Consider the following 22,175-nt stretch of genomic DNA (forward strand, 5'->3'; position numbering starts at 1 on the left):
AATAAAATACATTTTAATGAAATACTCATTAAATACCTGGAACCGCGGGTTGCCGACCCCTGAGTTAGTCCAACGAATCTGCATGCAAGGCAGACCCGACGCAAGCGTTCCTATTACCGCAGCTATTAATAACAATATTGTGAATTTAATGGCGGGTCTGAGCGATTTGCATTTTCGCTGTCGGACGCGCAGCTCCGCGGCGTGATTACCACGAGCGAAAGGTTAGAGAGAGACCAGGTGTTTGGGCTCAAGACGCTCTCCCCCTCGCCGGCTCGACGAAGATGTCGAGGATCAGTTCGGGAGGATGAGGAATGAGTCCATCGGAGGGACAGCGCATGTTTCCTGGAGATGATTCCTCCACATGTACAGAGGAGGGAGAGTGAAGATCTAGGTGGAGGTTGGAGAAGAAGAAGAAGAAGACTACCGTTGAGCAAAACAAGACCTTCGATGTAGCTACCGTCCGTGCGGACTATTAGCTGCTACTTTTTTCACACGCTTTGAACACCGCGGGTTAAACAACGATGTGGCCAATTTATGGATTTTTTTGGGGTTCGTGAGCTTCATGCCGCCATCAAACTCGTCACATCGGACCAATGGAATTGCTGTTAAAAAATATGTGGCTGTTCAATTCCGACACTAGAGTAGGACAAAGCGGGGATAGAAAATAGATGGATGGATGGACTTTTCCTTGTTGTTTATTATTCTTTCATCAACCGTGTTAAAGGCTCTGTTTGGGAAAAAAAAAAAATTCCAGTACGTATTTATGGATAATACCGCTTTGTATTTACATTACATTATATTACAGTTACTTATCAGAGGCGACTTACAAAAATTGAAATTCAATAACCGAAAATCCAAAGTACCTGTAATCGTTATTCAGAAGTTGCCGCTCTGCTAAAGAGCCATCTCAAAACCATATACCGTAATTTCCGGACTATTGAGCGCACCTCAATATAAGCCGCACCGGCTGGCCGATCGCTATCTCGGTCCTCCTCCTGCGCACTAAAACCGTCAAAGTCGTTCTCTTCGATGTCGGAGTTGAACGGACTCAGAATTTCCCGGTCATTTCATCGGTCTGATGTGACCAGGATAAATGTTTTAGCAGCGTGAAGCTCATTAGCGTCCCCCACCCAAAAAAGTACATATATTAGCCGCATTGTTGTTTACGTGAAAAAAGTCGCGGCTTATCGTCCGGAAATTACGGTACATACATACATTAAGTCATTCATTATTTAAATCAAATAAAAAAAAAAATCGGTATTTTAATTTCATGTTACGATGTGGACGCGTGCAGCTTATTGACAAATGCAGCGTATATATGTACACATATATATATTCGTTTTTTTTCTTTTCTTTTTTTTTTAGCTGGTGCGCTCAACAGTCCAGAAACTAACTTGGTTACAAGCCATTTCCTCCTTGTAACCAAGTTAGTTTGTCGCGTTAGCAGTTTATTAGCGGAGACGAGACTCGCCGCCGTCTGCTTCATTCAGCACTTCGTACGAAGCTCGACCTGCTCGGCCCGCCGTCGCCGGTTGCCAAAACAACAAAACAATCGTCGCATCGCCGAGAGTCACAGAAGGCTCACGTAGAAATGAAGAGGGGGAAATATTCCATATGCTGCAATAATCCATAACTACCGGCTTTCGTGTCGGGAGCCTTCTGTCAGTTTAGATTAAAATTCCGGCGCTTCCCAGCGAAAGTGAAGTGACTTTTTGAATGTGGGACTAATTCTAATCTGTCCAAATACTTCTGACGCGTGTAGATGAGGAGAACACGCTCCGTAGCTCCTCGAACGTTCATCTGGTTGTGATAAAAACAGCCAGAAATTGGAGCTGACAGACTGTACTTTGTCACCGCTGCTGCTTTTCAAAGTAATAATACCACATAACCAAAAGAATGTGTGATCCAACTGTTCGTGGCGCTCGCTGTGAAATGCGACAGCGACAAAGAGCTCTGTCTGCACCACGGGCCTGATTTAGCCTTCGCTATAAACTCCCTTCCCTTCCTTTTCTATTGGTCCATCTGCCGCTCTCATTTTCTCACACTTCTTAACTAATCTCTCTCCATCTCTCTTTGTATGTTCTTTTTTTTTTTTTTCCACCTCAGTTCGGAGTGGACGGCACAGCTTGTAACGTCTAAATTCGTCCTCGCTCGCACCCCTTTTTCCCTTTTCTGTCCACGTTTCCTCCACATCTCTTAGTCATGTTTCTTCCTGTTTAGGAGCATCTGTGCTGAAGTGAGTCACAGACAAACGCAGATAGACTTTCAGCCCTAAAATGGCAACCAGTGGTGACCGTACTCAGTTTAAGATGATTAAATAAGTCTTAAATTAATGATACCCTCCGACTGGGTTTCCCTTCTGCCATGAATGAAAATAAATAAACAGAATAAAATTAAAAAAATGATTAGTTTCCCTTCAAGTGGTGGACTTTCACTCACTCTCTCACTTGCTCACTCAGAAAAAAATGAGCTGCAAAATTTACCCAGAATGTTATAATTGAAACAGTGACCACTAATACATACATGAAAGCATATTTACATATGGAAGCATAGTGGAAGAAAAGTTGCAAAAATGACCCAAAACGTTTTAAACAGTTACATGACAGCATATATATGTACTGTACATCTAATATCTATGCATGCATGTGTATATACAAGTACATATCGTCAACCTCTTGAAATAATCGCCTAAGTTATTTTTTCAAAATTTTCAGGAAACACAAAAAATTGAACCATTTGACACACTCTTGACATAGGCAATTTCTACTAAAGGTGTACAATGGCATAATCTGCTTATCAGAGGATGGAGGCAATTTTGCCAGAGGTGGTCAGCATCATGAGGAGATGATTTAGGCCAAAAAAAAACTTTTTGTAAAAAAAATTGACGTTGGTGATTATTTTAATAGTGTGACCATATGGAAAAATGACCCAAATTGTCACAATTTAAACAGACATGTCGCACATAAATGGCACCATATGTATATATGTATATAAATGTATATAATATAAATGTATATATACATGCATGTATATATGGAAACATATTGATTAGTTACTACATTGACCCAGAATGTTATAATGTAAGAGATGACAACATACATATACACATGTAAAGATAGCATATATACATATATGTATATATATGTGTGTACATATGTATTTATATATAGTTTAATTTAAATCTAAATAGATTAATAAATAAATCTTGATATCTTAACAGTATCTATCTAAACCTACAACTGCTAGTTTTAAAACTGCAAGGAATTTTTCTGCTGCAGAGCAATTATTTAGGATATACCTACATCCTTCTAATTTCTGTTGGGTGTCCCAGTGGTTGCCTTTGCATCATGTGCAGGAACCTTTCCACGATATATCTGCGAGCAAGTCGAAATTCAGAGGCGTGAAAATCAAATTAAAAAAATAAAAATAAAGGAAAATTCAAGTACATCCCAGCAGGGAGTGTCTCTGAACAAGCACACACGTCAGAAGTCATGCAGGAAAGCAGAGCCGTGTTGATATTAGAGTCACATGCGACCGATCGATCACCAGCGCCTGCTTTGTCGCGGTTTGTTTAAAAGCTAAATGAGACGTCGGTGTCTGTGTTTAGAGCCGGCCGGCGGCGTGCACGTACGGCAGAAATAATAACTGTGTGCAGACAGTGAAACTGCTGTTTATTGTGGATCCGCTGCGAAAAAAAAAAAACACACGTCAGATAAACAGTAATTCTGCTGAATTTACAGTATTTCCCCGGAAACGCGGTGCATCGCCGCTTCTCCGCCGCTCCAGCAGATCTCCGGATCAGGGACGGAACGGTGGGAATGAAGCGCAGCGGCCCTGTTTCATAGCAACCTCAGCGAAGCGGGATCTATATTTCGGAAACGTTTCGGAAATTGTAACCGTTGTACCCGCAGCAACCTGAGCTTCAGTCCATTCCCCAGCTCTTGTTGTGATATTTCACATCTTGACCCAATTTCATTTTGGTCCATTCGCCCCCCCCCCCCCCCATCCCCGTGTCCCATTTCATAACAATTATTAGGTTCCAGGTCAGCAGCACCGCTCCCCTTCTGTCTCCACCCCCTTTTTTTGGATCAGTTCTGCTCTGCCGGGCCTTTTTTTTTTTTGGGCCGTTCGTATTGAGGCCAGCTCAGCTTGGCACTGCTCACATCAGATCACCGGATACTATGTACGGAGGACAGGAGGATGGTGTCTGCGTGTTGTTCGTGAGAGTTCCGAGTTGTGAAAAGTCTGAACGACGGTTTTATCGTTCTAACCATCCCTGCGGGCCAAACAAATAAAGTAAGAAGATCCCCAGTTCAATTCCGACAGAGGACCTTACTGTGTGGAGTTTGTAGTTTCTCCTCTTTGGTTTCCTCCAGTTTCCCCGGTTTCCTGCCACAGACCAAAAACATGCAGTAGATCCATTGGAGACCATAAATTGTCTTTTCCTGTCTTATACCTTGAACCCAGAGATGCTGCTATTGTTGTATTGTCATTCTGTGTCCTGCCTTTTAAGGTTGTTTGTGTCTGGTTTTGATTTTGGTTTTGATTTGAAATTTTGTAGCACTCTGTGTAATGACAATAAAAGTCTTCAGAGGCTTGAATCTTGACATTTGTGTTTGTGAACTGGTAGGACGTTGATTGGTTAACAAGCTGTCAAAAATCGTTTTCTGATGATGGACTCACGTCTGGAGTGAATCCCTCTTATTTCCGCCCTTCCCCCCCCTGGACGTCTGAACTGCTGACTCTTTTCCCCCCAAGTTTAAGCCAAAACTCAAAAACCCATCTGTTCAAAAGTGCCTACAGTGCTCTAGAATCCAACTGCTGTAAATCTTTTCAAATCTTCTTTCATTTTTTTTCTAAACTTTTGTCTTTTTTCCTTGACTTTTGCAAGGTGACTTAGGTTTCAGAAAAGCTTGACAAAAAAAAAAAAAGTAATATTTTTCATCAGCTAGGAATTAGCCTCACACTTTATTCATATTTGGTTGTCATCCACAATGGAGGAACACAAGTTTTAGCTAGAGTTGCGAATGTCGGGAGACAAGAATTTGGGGAAACAAAACACAAACGTTTTCTTTTTATCATTCCTCAAAACTTTGAATTAATTAGCTCCGTCTTGACGGCCGCTTGTTTATCGACGCCGGTTTGCGCGTTTCGATCTCTGCATTTAATATCTGCCATTGATGTCGTGTTTGCCTCTGCTGTTCAAAATCATTCATGCTTCTTAATTAAACTTCAAATGCAATTTATTTTGACGGCGCCCTATAGCGGGGAAAAACTATGGAAAACCACTTTTCTGATTTTCCAAGCGGCGTTATTCTCAGAACCGCGATATCTTATCGACGCCTTCCAATTTGTGAATGAAGGTCGAAGCGATTTGATAACAACGAGGCTGATTTTACATAGCAACGCTTAGCGAAAATCAGTGGGATTTGAACGTGCAGCAGTTCTTGCAGAACTCTCATTTATTTTGGTGAATGCCGGGGAAAAAAAGCTGTATTTATATATAAGGTCTGTTTGGTTATATGCTCTGGGAAAGAAGACAAGGCAAAAAAAAAAAGTTAGAATCAGCCAATAAAATTGCTGATGTGCAGAAAATAAATATAATTTCTTCAAGAAGACCGCTAACAGATCATATAAAAAAAAGATTTCTGCAAAACGTGTTTAGAGTCAGCACAGATATATCGACAGACAACTGCCAGGCCGGTTTTATTGTATCGACAGACAACTGCCAGGCCGGTTTTAATGGATTTTGTTTTGCTAATGAGATTCGCGCCGCCGCTAATTAGCCCTCGAAAGCGGATAATTTAAGGGCTTAAACGCGCTCTGGATAGGTGCTCGCTCGAGCAACGTCGGTCGGGGAGCGAGTTTCCGAGGCGCAGGGGAGGCCCGCCGCACGCGACGTCCAGCCACCACTGAATAAATACAGAAATTTGTTGGCCGTTTGTCTTAATGGCCCCGTGGGAATAATGGTGGAGGTGATTAGCTTGTCGTTTGAAACAAATTGGCAACGCTGGCACGTCGCCACGCCGCCGCTGCCTAATATAGATCCCCGCTGAATTTGCATACCCTCCATTAAAATATGCATTCACACGTGCACCAATACTCCTGCAGTCTTCTACTGTACATGTTGCTGCACGCACATGCACACGCGGCCATACAGTGACTGATTATCCCCCCTGCCACTGAGAATTAATTGGCTTGCTTCACGCTTAAAATTAATTCCCTCTCTTTTAATGTTCTATTTAAGAGTTGCGGCGCCCAAATAAATAGAAGTAATGACTTGCCGGCGAGGTGTCTGCGGGTCGTTCTCCACGACGGAGGGTTTCGAGGGCCCGAAACCTTGGCCCGGTGCGAGGATGACAAGACGTGACACGCTCCCGCGGAGCCGGGGCGCAGACCGGACGATTGGGATTTATGGGCCAAAGTGTGTGTTCACGCGTCCTTTACTTGTCTTTCACCTCCTCCCCGTGTCGCTTCCGCCCACCGTCAACATGAGGTGGCTCGCTGAAATCTCAAAGGATTTCATTTTCGAGCCAAAAAGACGGCTGCGTTTATATCGAATGTTTACCATCATCTGTTTTTTTTTTTTTTTTTTTTTTTGCTCTGCCGCTTTGTCCGATCAGGAGATTACCGCTTTATTTTGCTCAGGGGTTTCGGCAAAGAATTTTTGGATATCATCTTCTTTTTCATTAAAAAAAAAATCGAAAAAGTTGAGACGCGATGATTGACAAAGTCAAAAAGATTTGATGCACGCTCGATTCTCGACGTCTTACTTTTAACAGAAAACCGACTCCGAGTGTGAAAACCCGTTTCACCTTCCATCGTTTCTCACCAATGAATTGTGAAAAAAAAGACACTCTCTATTTTTTCCTTTCTTTTCTTTGAGCGCAGAGACGTCTCTTTCTGAAATCAGCTGCGAGGGATTGAAGGTCTTGTTATTATATCACTGTCTGTAGAGCTGGAGTTGTATTTGACAGCTGACAGATTTAATAGCCAGCCTGAGGACATAAACATTGTTATTCACGCAGTCATTTCTTTGCAGCACTTAACTAGTTGTATGGAAATATATATTCACCTATCAAAATCACCTTTTTTGAACAGTTTTTCGTTACATTTACTCTACAGTTAAAAATGGATCTCTACTGAATAATAATAATGATAATAATAATACAAAGAACATTACCATGGCAATAAAAATAACAATTATTAATATTTTTCATAATAGCAAAAGTAATAGCAATTATTATTGTTAGTATTTGTTTGTGGTCTCCAAAATGACCTTGCTGGAACAATGTTACAAACATTTGAAACATTATGTCATAATTAATAATAGTAATAATAATAATATAAGATAGTAAGAATAATAATATAAGTACTAATAATAATACCACCAACAACAATAATAGTAGCAATAATAACAACGAGAATAATAATATTGATACTATAGCAAAATAATATCATTAATAATAATAATAATGATAATAATAACAGTAATAATTATGACATCCTTCATGGGTCGCCACAGTGACTCAACCATCTCCATCGAACCCTATTCTCTGAATCCCCCTCTCTCATACAAACTAACTACATCATAAAAATAATGATGATAATAGTAATAATTTGTAACAATTATTATTATTGTAATTGTCAATGCATTTATTGTCATTTTTGTTTGTGTTCTGCAAGCAATTTATATAGCCGGATGACCAAGCACACATACATACATACATATCCATTATTTATATGGCGGCTGATGTGAAATGTTCACAGTTTGATGTTTTCTGTGTCAGTGTAAACTAGTTTGTTGCATGTAGAGCCCCCTGCGGGCTCTCGCCACCGCCATGTCAGACTTTGATTTTATGCAGGTTTGGCATTCAATGCAGAAGTGAACAGCGCTGTAACCGCTGCGATGCTGAGCGGGGAGATGGGCCGGGATCGTGCAAGCCAAATTTCAGCATCTGTCTGGAGGTCATTTCACAAGTTCCCAATTTATTCAAAACTATGCAGCCAGTGGCTCCCAAAAACACAACAGACCTTGTTGAGCTCCTCCTTTGGCCTAATATGGAGATGAAGACCCTTATTTTTTTTTTTTGAGAATGACGACTAAATGTGATTCCCCTTAAAGCAAACCTCAGATACTGAATATATTTTTGCAGGAGCTAAACCTTCTGGATGCAGTGATATCAGACATTGTTATAATCTGTCCCATTCCTGCATTGTGGACTAGTTGTGCATTTGGATTTGAATTAACAGACAACCTTTACACAGGTATGTGCGAATCACATGTATGTGTTTTAATCTGTAAAAGCGCTCGAGAAAAAAACAACACGCACATCCGCTGCCTGGTTAGGGATTCAAATAAATAAAGGTTTGAAAAAATCTCCACACCAAGACAGCTCTGAAAATAAAGATCATTTATTTCACATAGAGTAAAGATAAGTTATTTTAGCGTGAGCAACAATCCACTCTTCTTCAGATGCTGACCATATATGTTTAACAAACATGTTATTGTGGCGCCTTTTTTAAAGGATTCCCTCCTTTTTTTTGTGCCTCTTGTTAGAAATATTGTTGCATTGTTCACATAACATGCCACTGCTCATTCAAAATTAACATCTTCTATCATCCTCACACAGGGAAGAAATACAACATGAGAGTTGTGATTTCATGTTCCACCGTGCACATTATCTATATGCTCGGCTGCCCATGTGGTTTAGCGTATGTGGGAAAAACAAATAGAAAGTTAAAAACCCGCATTGCTGAATGTTGAAATCAAGGGGTCTCCAGCCCTGTAGCGGTACCTTTTAAAGAAGCTAAACATAATGTCTCCACCTTAAAGTACCTCAACATTGTGGCCGTAAAATGTCCTTGCAGAGGGCGGGGACCTGAACTTTATCTTTTGAAAACGTGAAGTGGATATCTTTTTGGATATACACACTGGGAATACTGAGCCCACAAGGTTTAAACAAGGATTTTTATATTAGACCTTGTGTATAGGGATGCTCTTTTGTTTATTATTGTTTATTTTGGTTTTCCTCGCCATGTTCTGTTTGTCTAGTCCCTTCTTTGTATACAGCATGTTTATATATTGAATCAGAATTGGAAAAACTTTATTTGTTTGCTCAAATCTTCTTATCAATAATATTCAGTTCCATCTCTGTACATGTATTAAGAGTATCTGTTTCTTGGGCCTTTTCTCGAACCAAGTTGAAGATAATGTCACAATGAAAATATGGAGGAGCAAAAAAAAAAAGGAGGAGGGAATCACATGATAATTTTCTTTAAAAATAGTGTCACAATAACATGTTTATCAAACATGTTTGGTGAGCATTTGAAGAAGAGCGTATTGTTGCTTGAAACGTCATGCTAAAATAAATTATCTTTATTTGTGGAGCGCTCATGGTGTGTGGATTTTCTCAAACCTTCATTTAAATCTCTAAAACACATTATGTTTTTAATCTCGAAAACACATTATTTACTATTTCACAATAAAGCAAATAATACAATTCAAGTTCTCGGTAGAGTGAGAAAAGTGGTATTGTTTTGTCATCTTCTTCAAAGGTTGCGTCTGCACATGTACCGTACCTTTGCTTTCTGAGTTTTTGAAATTAGGTTGTCATGGCAACTTTGAGTCCAAAGCGACTCCACTGCAGAATCCGCACTCGGTATTGAATTTGATAACATTTTGAAGCACACACACGCACAGATAAGTACAAACATGCACGCACACACTTCTACACTGTAGCTCATTAGCGTGTAGCCGTGGCCAAGTCTGCAGCGACAAGGTTGGCAGCCAGTGCGTAGCCTTCAGAATACTGCTTACGCCGTGCTCCGATCGCACGTCAGGATGTACACAATGTCAACTTTGTGTGGACTTGCGCGCACCGCCACGCAAACGCTGTCATCTGACAGTGCCAACTTGTGGGGTTACTTCCTTTCCCGGGTTTTGGGAAAGGAAGTATTCATATTCAGATTCATGAGGAATCTGAATATGTTAGCCAACAACATCCTCAGTCACAGTGGATGTTTTTTTAAAGTTTTTACTGTCCATAGCTACATCGTCGTGGTGCGGCATGCATGGTTGTAACGCCTCAGGACTCGGTTACTTCTCAAAAAATGTAACCTGGTGTGATTTATTTCATTACAAATTCCACAGCCTACTTTGCAGTTCTGACTGAGTCCACCAGAGGGCCGCGGTTGCAATTATTGCACCGGACATCATGCACTCCATGTATCGACGGGGGGGTTTTCTGTGCGTAGTCGCCATGTTCGCCCCCATGTTTCCTCTGGCGTTTCCTCTGACAGTCCAAAAACATGGAGCAGATTCATCGGAGACCCTGAATTGCCTAGACATGTGAACAAAAGAGCGAATTGTTATATGTGGCCCTGCAATTGACAGGCCGCCGGTTCTGGGTGAATCCCACTACTTGCCAGATGACATTTGAGATAACCAGGACACTCAACTCTAGGATTTAACAGTATTTTCCAAAATGTTATGTTTGTAACAAATTGTGTGACGGATGATGTATTTTGCATAAATGTGTTAATTCCCTCTCTGATTTATTCACCGTATTAATTAAATTCAGGTAAAATTAATTACAGTCATTTGCAAGTCACGGGCCGGTCCAGAGAGAAAGGCACTTTTCAAAGATCTGCCGCTTGAATACTAAATAATTCAACATAAGTCAACGCCGAATCTGACAGTGTAATCATCGGCTCTCTTCCCCTGCCGGCGTTCCTGCTCGAACGCAGTCCCCGCTCCGTTTTGAAATCAGCCGTTCTGCCGCCGCACAGTCCGGCAGTCTGCGAGATCAGGCCCGCAGATTAAGTCTTCGTCCAGGGCCGCGGCGCCGTCTGCATCCCAGCAGAGCTCAGATTACAGCGAGACGTTTACGACTGCAGCCGCTTTGCGGTTGTTTACGACACTTCTGGCGGTTTTATTCTGTTTTTAAGTCAGGTAATCATGTGGGAATGGTGTTTGCGGACGACTTTGTGAAAATTTAGAGAGGTGGAGGTACACTCTGGAAAGGAGAGGAATAAAGAAGCCCTAAGAAGAAGAAGAAGAAAAATCGCGTGGGAATGAATTATACAATAGCTTTACTTCTTTTCTCCAACTTTTTCCATCTGCTCTGGGTGGTGTTGCAGTATGTGGGTTGTTAGCTTGGATAGATTCTGGTTTGCCAAAATATGCATGGGAAATAAATGGTCAGCTTCAAGGGATTGGACAATGACTTTGCATGACATTTCTGCACATAGATCGGTCAATTCCTCTCACAGCAGAGTCTCTTAACCAGTTGAGAAAAGTAGGATGCATTTATTTAGTCAATAATTTATTCAAATAAAATTCCCTAAAGCCATTGGTGTTGTTAGGCCGTTGGAGCTTATCTCAGCCCGGACACAGATATGGACACATGCGACCATTCACTCTCTCATTCACACCAATTAATCATCTGCATGTTTTATACGACCGGAGAACCCGGAGGAAACCGACGGGCGAGAACATGAAAACTCGACCGTATCGGAATCCAATCGGGGACCTTCTTGCTGAGAGGCTGAAGCCTGAAAATGAAATTCCAGTTCTTTCCCAGTTGCTTCTCAAGACATTTTCTGCTTTACACTCATTTTGCTATTTCAAAATTGCACTCTTTTTAATGCATGCATAAGACTCAATGATCAGGCATAAAGTGACATGTTTGCCGTTGCAAAACACCGCCACTCAAAATGACACTATATGATTGCTTTTTTTTTAAATAGATAAATAATAATAATAAAAAAAAATGTATATATTATATTAATTTTTTGAAAAATTACTCAGGTATTATTTTACCCCAAGAAGGTAAGGATATGTTGCAATAACTTGTTAGAGAAAAAAAATGCTTCAACAGTAAGTGTGTGCATTTGCAAATTTATTTTGTGCATATAAACTATTGGAAAAAAATCATGACAATTATAACTATTTTAGTATTTTGGGCAAGCATGCTCGCGAGAGATGAGCGTGCTTTTCATTATGCCCAACAGTGTGCAGTTGGTTACACAAAAATCTGGCAATATGACTGAAATGTGGACTATTTGGCGCAAATGTTTGATTTTGATAATGCTATATGGCTGCGGTTCTGGCATATTGGCGTCAGTGCATCGTTTTGCAGGTTATGAGGTATTTTTCAGTTTGTCTGTGTGCATTTTTGAATTGTGTTCATTTGGTTAACACCGGCCTCGTTTGGGTTTGGAAAAAGTGTAATCTAATTTGAGGAATTTCTGTGAATCACCCTCCCATCTGTTTATCCAAGCCCCTTCATAAGTCTGCTATAGAAGGGTGGGTGGCGGTCAGGCAGTGATCTGCAGTCAGGGGAGGCAGGTGAGGCAGTGCCTCACTGGCCAATCTTGGAAAGAAAATACTGTAAAATGAGTTAAATGGTTATATTTATCAATGATTTGCACTGTAAAGGATTTTTTCCATTTAATTTTACTAGTTTTAGATTGTTTTTTTCATTCGGAATCGTTGGATTTTCACATTTACCGTCCAAATACAGGGACGTGCGTTGAGGCCGTGGACTGTTGAGCCTCAACTTAGATAGCGCAATGACGGCTAACTGCTAGACCGCTCTGCACAAAGACCGTTTTGCTGTCTCTTTGTATGTAACTATTAAAATGTTTAAACACTTTTGCTCCATGACCTACATTTCCAATATACAGTGTTTTTTTTTGTCAACAACTGTATGTTACTACATATCACAAAACGGCATGCAAAGAGCCACTAAGTGAGGCATGCAGGTGTCCTGCCTCATGGTAGGGGCCGCTTGTAATGCCAGGGATTTTTCTCGTGGCTCCTCTGTGAATAAACTACTCTGTAGACTTCATATGTTTGTAAATTTGATTTGTGATGAATTCGCAGGTCCGGTGCTAGATCTAATTAGCGTGTACAGTGGCAGCAAAACAATTCACAACTGAGCCCCGCGGCATATTTGGGGAGGGGGGTGGTATTCGGCCACGCTCCGCCGCTGCCGAGGGGCCCGTAATGTACAAACACACCCTCCACTCCCACGCACACACACCTCTAAGCCTGAAACGTTGATACAAGGTCATATAGATTGAAGGCTGCTCGTTCTGTACGGCAAATCTAGGCTCGCCTCAGACTCGTCTGGTCATCCTTAGGCTGCAATCGATGGGATTTCTGCCCCGGCAGCTGCCGGAGTCCCCGCGAAAATATTCCCCGCGGCTCATCTAAAACTAGCTCATGCTTGCTGTGAAATTCCCACTAATCTTTTCGATCATGTCTGCAAGCGCCGAGTTCCTGCCGCGTGATAAGCCCAAGTGGCAGATGAGCGTATGTCTCAAAAATACATCACAAAAAAACTTGAATTTGAACAGTATTTAGTTGTATCTAGATTTTTGAATAAAGCCCTATGTAAGTGAATGTTATAAAAATGCAACGCATCTCATTTTAATCTTCTTATTTCAATCTGCATCTGCCATGTCTGCATTTTTTAAAACAAGAATTCTTTTTTTTTTCTCCCCATTTCTCCTCTCTTGACACAACCTTTTTGTTGCTTCGTCCAGTCCTTAAAATTCAGCGGAGCTTGGGCACCGAAGCAGGGCCGTTGTTGTTCTTAACAATTTTCATCCAAGTGTCTCCGCAATGTATTTCGCTTACTTTTCCTCATCTCATCGGCGGATAATATGAATACTTTACATTAAAATCCAGCTATTCCTGATCCTACGCGGAAAGCAAAGCACTAAATGCGGCCTTTCGAGGGGGTTCTCAAAATCCTTTGGCGACGTAACGTTATGTCTTAAAATAAAAAAAAACAAACACATTATTAGCAAGGAACCGGAATTTATTTTGGATACATAAGACCAAATACAACCTCCTCAATTGCAAAATTTGAAGTGTTCTATTTGAAATGAGAGAAGATGAACTTTATTGATCCCCATGGGAGAGTTCTTAACTGTTCTAGTGTCAATAAATATGAATATAAATATAGAGAAGATAGCGAAAACAATTCCAAGATAGCAAAGACATTGGTTATTACAGCCAAAACATCTAATTGAACTCATAAAAGTGTGATGGCCGAAGTTCATCTGGGATTGTCACCGTGGCGCGCTCCCTCTGCGACATGCGAGTGTTTTAAAATTGGATGTGACGAAGTTAATACGCGGAGGTCGCTGTCGGAGCGACGGCTCTGACAGCGGGTGCAGCGGCGCGTCTCGGCCGCCGGCCTCCTGACAGAGACCTGTCCGCGCTGTCCGCCATGTTTAGCCTGACAGGCCGGGGAACGCTCACACGGGATACCTTGGACATATTTGCATGAGCCAACACACACACACACACATGCACACACAGGCACAGATGTGTCAAGGTTAGTTACAGCTGAAGACAATTGATTAGCAGGCTGGCAGGAGTCTGACTGATTCCACCCCTTCACTCTCCCTGTGTGTGTGTGTGTGTGTGTCCCGCTATCCTCGCCCCCCCGTCTGGGGTTTGACTATTTCCCGGAATCTGTCCCGCTGTCGATATTCATTACATCTCACCTGGTCTCCTCCAGTTTTTCGCCCGTTCAGTGGAAACAGAGCATTCCTGTTGTTGCAACTGCTTGAACGCCATGCATAATTTATCACCGCAGTGTTTTTGACACAAGCGTATGTCATACACTCAAAGCTATGGAGCGTGATTCATTGAATAACCTTTTGTTTTCCCTTTTTATCTGTGTGTGTGTGTTTTCTGCAGGTGGCCGAGATGCATGGCGAGTTGATTGAATTTAATGAGCGTCTTTACCGTTCCCTCATGGCCAAAGACCACCTCATTGTCCAGATGAGACAGGAACTCATTGACCTGAGAGGACCGGTGAGTGGACACACACACACACACACACACACACACACACACTCAGACAACAGGTCTCTCCTTTTGCCCCTCTTTCCTCCCCTCGCTGCTCGACTCCCCGGTGATTTAGTCTGATTTTCATCTGCACTTGCTCTGTTTATTTTTCGCAGTGACCCGCTGAATATTTTCCTTCAATGCCGACAGCGCTTTAAACTGCATCCCCCGAAAACGGGTCGCATCTGAGGTTTCCGGCTACATGTGGATTTCTACATTAAATCCCGGCTCCCCGTTCAGCCCCCCCGCAGGAAGTCAATCAAATACCGTGTCACCCGTGTCACGTACTCGTTCCCCGTCTGCTGAATTTAATCACGGAAGACGACTGCATTTTGCATTTTCTTGATTCCAATTTAGCGTCAGTGATCACTTGTGGGGAGGAGGGGTGTGCAAAAATACCAAAACGTGGTTAGATAATCGACAAAAAAATTAAAAAGTTTCACAGGGTTTGATGAAAATGATTCAAATGTGAGCGATAACCTGGGGTGTGATTAAAGAGACTAAAAAAAAAAAATGTAAAAAACTAAAACGTGGATTTCGGCAAACTACTTTTGTCCTCGAAAACGGCAACGAAACACTCGCTCAGAATTTCAACGTGGGGTTTCTTCCGGATTAACTCTCGACACCTCGTCTATGCACACACACACACACACACACACACACACACACACACACAAACACACACACACACACACACATGCTTGCTCAGTGGTGTGAGCTGATGCGGTGCAGTGATGAGAGCCTCCAGATGATTAGAACACCCCTTATCCTTCAACCTCAGCCCTGTTTTGCTGGCCTGCATCGCTGAGTGTGTGTGCATGCGTGTGTGTTTGTGTGTGTGTGTGTGTGCATGACCATCTCTGGCTCTATTCTGCACCACGCTTTCAGCTTCCAAGAGCTGCTCCAGATGACCAAACCCTGCAGACTCTCTTCCTGCCACTACAGTATCTCCCTCTCTCTGCCCTCCTCTGCTGTGTGTGTGTGTGTGTGTGTGAGAGTGTGTGTGATGTGCGGACAGTTTTGTTCAAAGCCTGGAAGGTTGAAGGCGCCACTCGGCTCTGGTAACTGTGTTTTTCGCCCGCGATGGTCCGTAGGGGAGAGCTGAGGAAGGTGATAGTCCAGTTCTGGTTGACAGATACACACACACACACACACACACACATTCAGCACCTCAACCTGGTCGAGGGACTTCTCAAGGGAGAACCATGAAATGCAGAATGAACTCACACTGAAATGTCGGCGTTAGCTTGAAAAACACAACTGTGTGCACGTGGACCTGATTAACCCTCCTCGTTCTCAAGCAGCAGATACCCGGAACGTCTCCGCTCTGCTTTAGTTTTCCAATGTTTCATGAACGGCGAGGGTTTTTTTTTTTTTGTCTCACGCCACGAAAATGTTGTCTTCCAGGTTCCCGGGGATCTGAGTCAGACGTCGGACGACCCCAGCCTCTCGGATTTTGAGACGTAAGCATGTTGCTTGCCAATCCATGACCCCGACCCCCGAAACGACCCACATATGCTGTTTTGAGAATGTAACTTCGTAGACACCTGACGCCACCTGAGCTGTGGTTTGTAAAAGCAAAATTAACTTTGAGTAACGTGTCTTTTTTCAACGTTATCTGCAGTACAACGCCTCCCTGTAGCAACAAAAAAACACTTTAAAAGTTCGAGTTAAAGTTAAGCCTTGACTTACCACTTGAATTCGGTCCGTAACTCAATTGTGCTCGTGTATCAAATTATATTTCCCCGTTAAAATGAATTGAAATGTTAATAATCCGTCCCAGCCCTTCAAAATCCGCACCTTTTTTTTTCTGTTCCATGTGTATTTACCATGTGTATTCTAAGTGTATTTACCTTGAAGATTGGATGAAGACGCCGCCCTGGAGGAGTTATTTATTTGGTGATCTATTGCTTAACTTAGTGTACTCGCTATGCACTTAACGCTAAAATGTATTGCTAAATGTAAGTTGCACACGATGCTACACTTTACCGCTAAATTGAATTTAGCGACGGAGTGAATGCCGACGCTTCATTTGTTGATGTTCCTGCCGTCCGCTGCACTCAAGCACCTAAAATATCCTCCACCTTCTCCCAGATGATGCGCTCGTCACTTAACCAACAACAACTTCTCCACCTAGCTCATGTTTTTCCATGATTATTGTTTGGGCTACCTCGTGGCGGGCGGCGTGTCAGACTGTTTTTTTAGCGTTTTAGCATTTGATGCCACCTTACAGTTGGCATCAAACGCTAATCCCACTCACTTGCAACTCAAACGTAATTTTGGCAAAAAATCAACTGCAGGACGGCTTGTACCTTGGAAAACTCTCAAGTTGGGGCACTTGTAAGTCAAGGTTCAACTGTATTTGCAAATACGCCCGTTGCCGTTTTGCTGTTCTTTTTATAGGCGGTATGCTAGAGGTCGTTCCCTTGAACGACGAGGATATGCCTTTTGAGCACATGATGCATCACCTCTTATTGTGTTTTAGACGCGAGAACGTGAACTCCTCCAGAACGGCCGAACCATTAGTGCCAGGGCTGTAAATCCGTGTTCTCATTTTTGGTTACAGCCCGGCACCTCGACGTCGCCATCATTTATCGGTCGCAATCTATTATCTCATTTTCTGTGACCCAGTAAAATCTGCCCTCAGCAGTCAGCGCGGCTCAAACTGCTTGATTTCACATATTGATTCATTTATACCCCCCCCGACCCCTGAGTCCCGCGTCAAATCCGATTTAAAGCCGTGCGACCAGAGTGAGCCGTAACATGCGGTGGCTCTCCTGATGTGATACCAACAGATTGTTGATGCTGCCAGTGATAACGATGCTGATGATAATGACGGCGGCAGTCAGAGCTCTTGATGTTTTGTGTCACGCAGAGCTCATCGCGCCCTCATCAACGTGTGGATCCCCTCCGTATTCCTGCAGGGCAGAGCCGCCAACGCCTACCACGTCTATCAGGTAAACCCTCATGAGAGGCGGGAACTCGTCCTTAGACGGTCGTGCGGGGAACGAGCGTAGAGGTCAAAGTTCATTCGGTCAAGAAGCAGAGGGAGTTAAACGATTAGACATTAAACGCAAGCTGACATCCAAACCTTATCGGCCTCCATTAGCATGTTGCGCTGAAGGCTTTCTTCCTGTAACTCTGGCTATTTAGTAAAAACAGAACACTTAGCTGGAGATTAAGACCAGCAGCCACAGCATGTGTCTTTATTTCTACTTTAGCCTGAATGTTAATGACAGAATATGATGATTTTTTAATGTCTTCTCCAAAAAAAGCAAACAAATGCTATTTAATGCCACCCAAGACCTATGGAAACTGATCATCTCACATCTGAAAACTACTTTTTAGAGATTTAAGTCTTTGTAAAAAAAGATCTTACAAAGAACGTGAATCTTCCAAGGTCACTATTTTCAAGACCACCACTAGGTTCTTTCAACAAGTTTTTTTTTTCCCCAACGAGCAATTTTTTTCCCCGGGTATTTGCAGAGCCTCTGCTATTTCAGTCCATCGCTTTTCCTTCTCCGCTCGGTCGTGATACGTCGGAGAGTTGACATATAAGCCGGGCTGCTCCGCTCGCAGCTCCACCGTCCGCATTGATTCTGACGTCCTTTCACGTTCCCGTTCATCCATACCGCAAACAAATCTGCCGCCAATACCGCTCCGGGGACTGTCTTATCTACCGGTTTTCCTGTCTCCGGTTGTGTTGGCGCTCATCTTTTGGTTGTTGATTGTATTATATCACCGGTAAAACTGAAAGACTTGCAATAATAACACGTTTGAGATGTTGTAAGCCAGTACTAGAAAAGGACTGATCTAAAACAGCTCAGACTCAACCACAGAGATGACGGGAGCGCACTGCGATTCCATTAAGACTCCTAAGATTTCCTTATGACTCTCAGTTTTTAGTCTGCGACTGCGAAGATTGCAAGGTATAAGCCCTTTCTGACTGGGAGAGCCATAAAAGCCAAATATATTCCATCAAGGGCCATAGAGTATTTTTAACGTATGATAAATTAAATATGTTTTACTTTTAATGCCACCTTCGGTGCTGCATGGATTTGTTCGAAGAGCCGCTTCTTATTTGACCGTTTCATCGATGCAATTTCATCCTAGCATATTAGACATACCGCAGATCCAAATGCAAATTCATCTAAAACTAATTTCTGTTTACTTTAAAATGACACAGTATTCTGAAGAAATATCACAAGTAGTTTAAAATCAGTTCCAAACTGATTTTTCTTTTTCAACTCAAAATTGTCTGGGAGCCATACGCCGTCACCGGAAGAGCCGTATGTGGCTCGCGAGCCACAGGTTCCCGACCGCTGGTCTACAGGAAAGTACCGTAATTTCCAGACTTTTAAGTGCACCTCAATATAAGCCGCAACGGCTAGCCGATCGCTATCTTGGGCTTCCTCCTGTGCACTAAAACCGTCAAAGTTGTCTTCTTTGGTGTCGGAGCTGAACAGACTTTCAGAATTTCCCGGTCATTTCATCGGTCCGAAGTGACGAGGATAAATGTTTTAGCGGTGTGAAGCTTGTCAGCCCCCCCCCCCCCTAAAAAATCTATATATTAGCCACATTGTTGTTTAAGTGAAAAAAAGTCCGGCTTATCGTCCAGAAATTACGGTACTTGTTTGCCTCTTGAGTTATCTTTCATCAGAGCTCATGGGTCAATTGATCAACTGCAAGAAGCATCGGCACAATCCAATGTACGGACATTCACGACTCTGGCACTCTTGACTTTTGACCTGGATCACAGAGTATTTCTGAAACACTAATTCTGACCGGCGGGCAGATTTAGGCTCGTCCCGTCTCGGTAAAACTTAAAAATCAGGAGAACTTCCCACTAATGCTGCGGTTAATGCTTGACGGGATTCTATTTTGAAATTAAATATGACTAACACCTTCGTGTTCAGTACAGTTAAAGGAAGTCCAGCAAACTGTGCAGCTGAAGTGCACGTATGTGCAAGGAGACACACACACACACGACACAAAAAAAGTCACCCTCCTTCTTCAGCGGATGTTAATATTTCAATTCGCTCGTGTTGTGAATCATCAGCTCGCCCACTCACCCCGCCGTTTGGACACACACTCGGTCACAGCTGACCGGTGAAGACCGTTTCATTTCCGATCCGACGGGACGAGACATTTCTTTCCGCACCGAGCGAGCCCGAGTCAACGCGCGTCCAAAGGATGTTTACGGAGGAAGGACGGTGTCGGGCCTTTGCTTTAAACTGTGACTACATCTCTGTCTGACTGCTTTTTCTTGGCCGCAAAACAAAGCGAGTGTAACCCGAGGACGACGGCTTCCGTATTTGCTCGTGCATTATGCGTGTCTGAAGTCGCTGTTGATCATGGGCTTCCATCGGATACCCAGTCCCTGGAATAGTAACTCCGGATTAACGCTTTGGCTCCGACAGTCGCCCGGTATGTGCACTCTGGAGTAACAAGAAAAATCAACAAGCCAAAAACCTGCGGTCTGTGCCACGTTCCCTTTTTGGAAACTTGTCTCATTACTACTTGTACCCTGCGCATGATTGGGGTTTGCGCCTGACAAACTAGTTTGGGCGAAGCGCTTTGGGACCGGACCGGAGAGTTCCTTAACAAACCGAACTGCCGCCTCTTGTTGTAGCTGTCAAGTTAACAAGCAAAGTAGACGACTGAGGCTCATTCCCTCAGTGACTCTTTTACCGTGTCTGTCACATTAACAAGGTGTTACACCTTTGCTGCACCACAGTGGTGCCCCCCTACCGTCCACGTGAGACGAAACACGCTCAGACAATCGGTCCCTCGGTTCGTCTGCAAGAGAATAAGAGGTGCGTGCGCACACACACATACACGCACACACACAGGCACACACACAGCGGCAGTGTGCACAGTCGCAAATATTAGGGACAAATACACAAGAAAAAGACATATCTGTCGACTTGCATTTTACAAAGAGGGATGTACAGCTAATGGTCGTGCGCGCGCGCACACACACACACACACAAAATCAGAATCAGAATTACTTTATTGATCCTCAAGGGGAAATGTACTTTTTGTACAGGTACAAGGGTACAAGACAAAAAAAGGTATTTATATATATATTAAATATAAAAAGATCAAAATAAAAAATAGTAAATATAGGTTATTGCACTATATGAGCATTAACACACACAGATACATACAAAAGAACCAAGTTGTACAGAACCATGTCAGAGACACACAAACACAGAAACATTGGCGCGCGCACACACACACACACACACACACACAAACACACTGGCCGTGTTTATTATGTGTATATTAGCACAGTCACAAATATTTGTGACAAAGACACAAGAAAACACACATCTGTTTATTTTCATTTTGCAACGCAGGAGATACAGCAAATGCACACACACACACACACACACACACACACACACACAGTCAGTCAGTGCAGTGGTGTCTGCCCATAGCCGGCTGTACCGTTAGCCAGGGGAAGCGTTGGGTGCAGGCATGGACAGGTTGACACGTCCTCTGCTCGAGCTGTCTGGATTGCTAGCGAGCTCAGCCCGGCTCAACTTTTACATAATAGATGGAAACTCGCTGCTCGGGGCTCGGCTGAGAGCGATCTGTCTGACACTTTTTATATATGTGTGTGTGTGTGTGTGTGTGTGAAATTATCTCCGTCTTCTATTAGGAGCGAAGCGTAGCGATGGCAAATGAGATGCGTTGTTGTAATGTCTCTCGGTCCCGTCACTCACACGCCGCCTCAGATATCTTGCTTTCCAGGCACGCGCTGGCAAACACGCCGGCTTTTTCTCAAGATGTGTTCTTCAGAATCAGAGTTCAGCGGGAAAACCGCTCCTGCGGGACATCGGAAAAATGAACCCGCAACCTACAATTTGGCGGCTTATTGATTCATGGTTACGGTGATTTGTATTTTAAAGCCCCGATGGGTGAATACAGCCTGCAACCGCACAGATGCCGTAATCCCAGCATGGTGGCATTTCGGAAGAAATACCTTTTATTGTCACACTCGGTTAAATTTGACCACTGCATTTAACCCATCATGGATGAACCATGAGTAGAAGGCAGTTCGGGGGAGAAATCATGGGTTCAGCGTCTCGCTGACTGCCAAGGAGGTGCGCGGGAATCCGACCAGGAATGTTGGCTTCCAAGGTTTGCTCTAAACCCCTGAGCCACATTGCCAAAATATAATAAAATAAACAGGTGTGGGCTGTGCTTTGGCACCAGTGCCTTTACGGCGTAAGTTAATGCAAGATACTTTATTTTGACGGCAACCAAAAAAATAATATTAAAATGATATTTACAG

The 22,175-nt window shown here is 43.0% G+C and overlaps 1 protein-coding gene across 4 annotated transcripts in view; it reads left to right on the plus strand.

Annotated features, from left to right (window-relative positions):
- Nucleotides 1-22,175, plus strand: part of snx29 (sorting nexin 29) — a 256,411-nt gene that overhangs the window by 97,613 nt on the left and 136,623 nt on the right. For all 4 annotated transcript variants that reach the window (XM_086141047.1, XM_086141044.1, XM_086141045.1 and 1 more), the window contains exons 16-18: nucleotides 14,723-14,839; nucleotides 16,280-16,335; nucleotides 17,748-17,829. In XM_086141047.1, the coding sequence (XP_085997173.1) occupies nucleotides 14,723-14,839; nucleotides 16,280-16,335; nucleotides 17,748-17,829 (255 nt within the window). The remainder of the gene's footprint in view (nucleotides 1-14,722; nucleotides 14,840-16,279; nucleotides 16,336-17,747; nucleotides 17,830-22,175) is intronic.

Source organism: Fistularia commersonii, chromosome 33 (genome assembly GCF_037954325.1).
Source record: "Fistularia commersonii isolate RoL2024-O1a breed Wild chromosome 33, RoL_Fcom_v1.0, whole genome shotgun sequence".
NCBI classification, from domain to species: domain Eukaryota; kingdom Metazoa; phylum Chordata; class Actinopteri; order Syngnathiformes; family Fistulariidae; genus Fistularia; species Fistularia commersonii.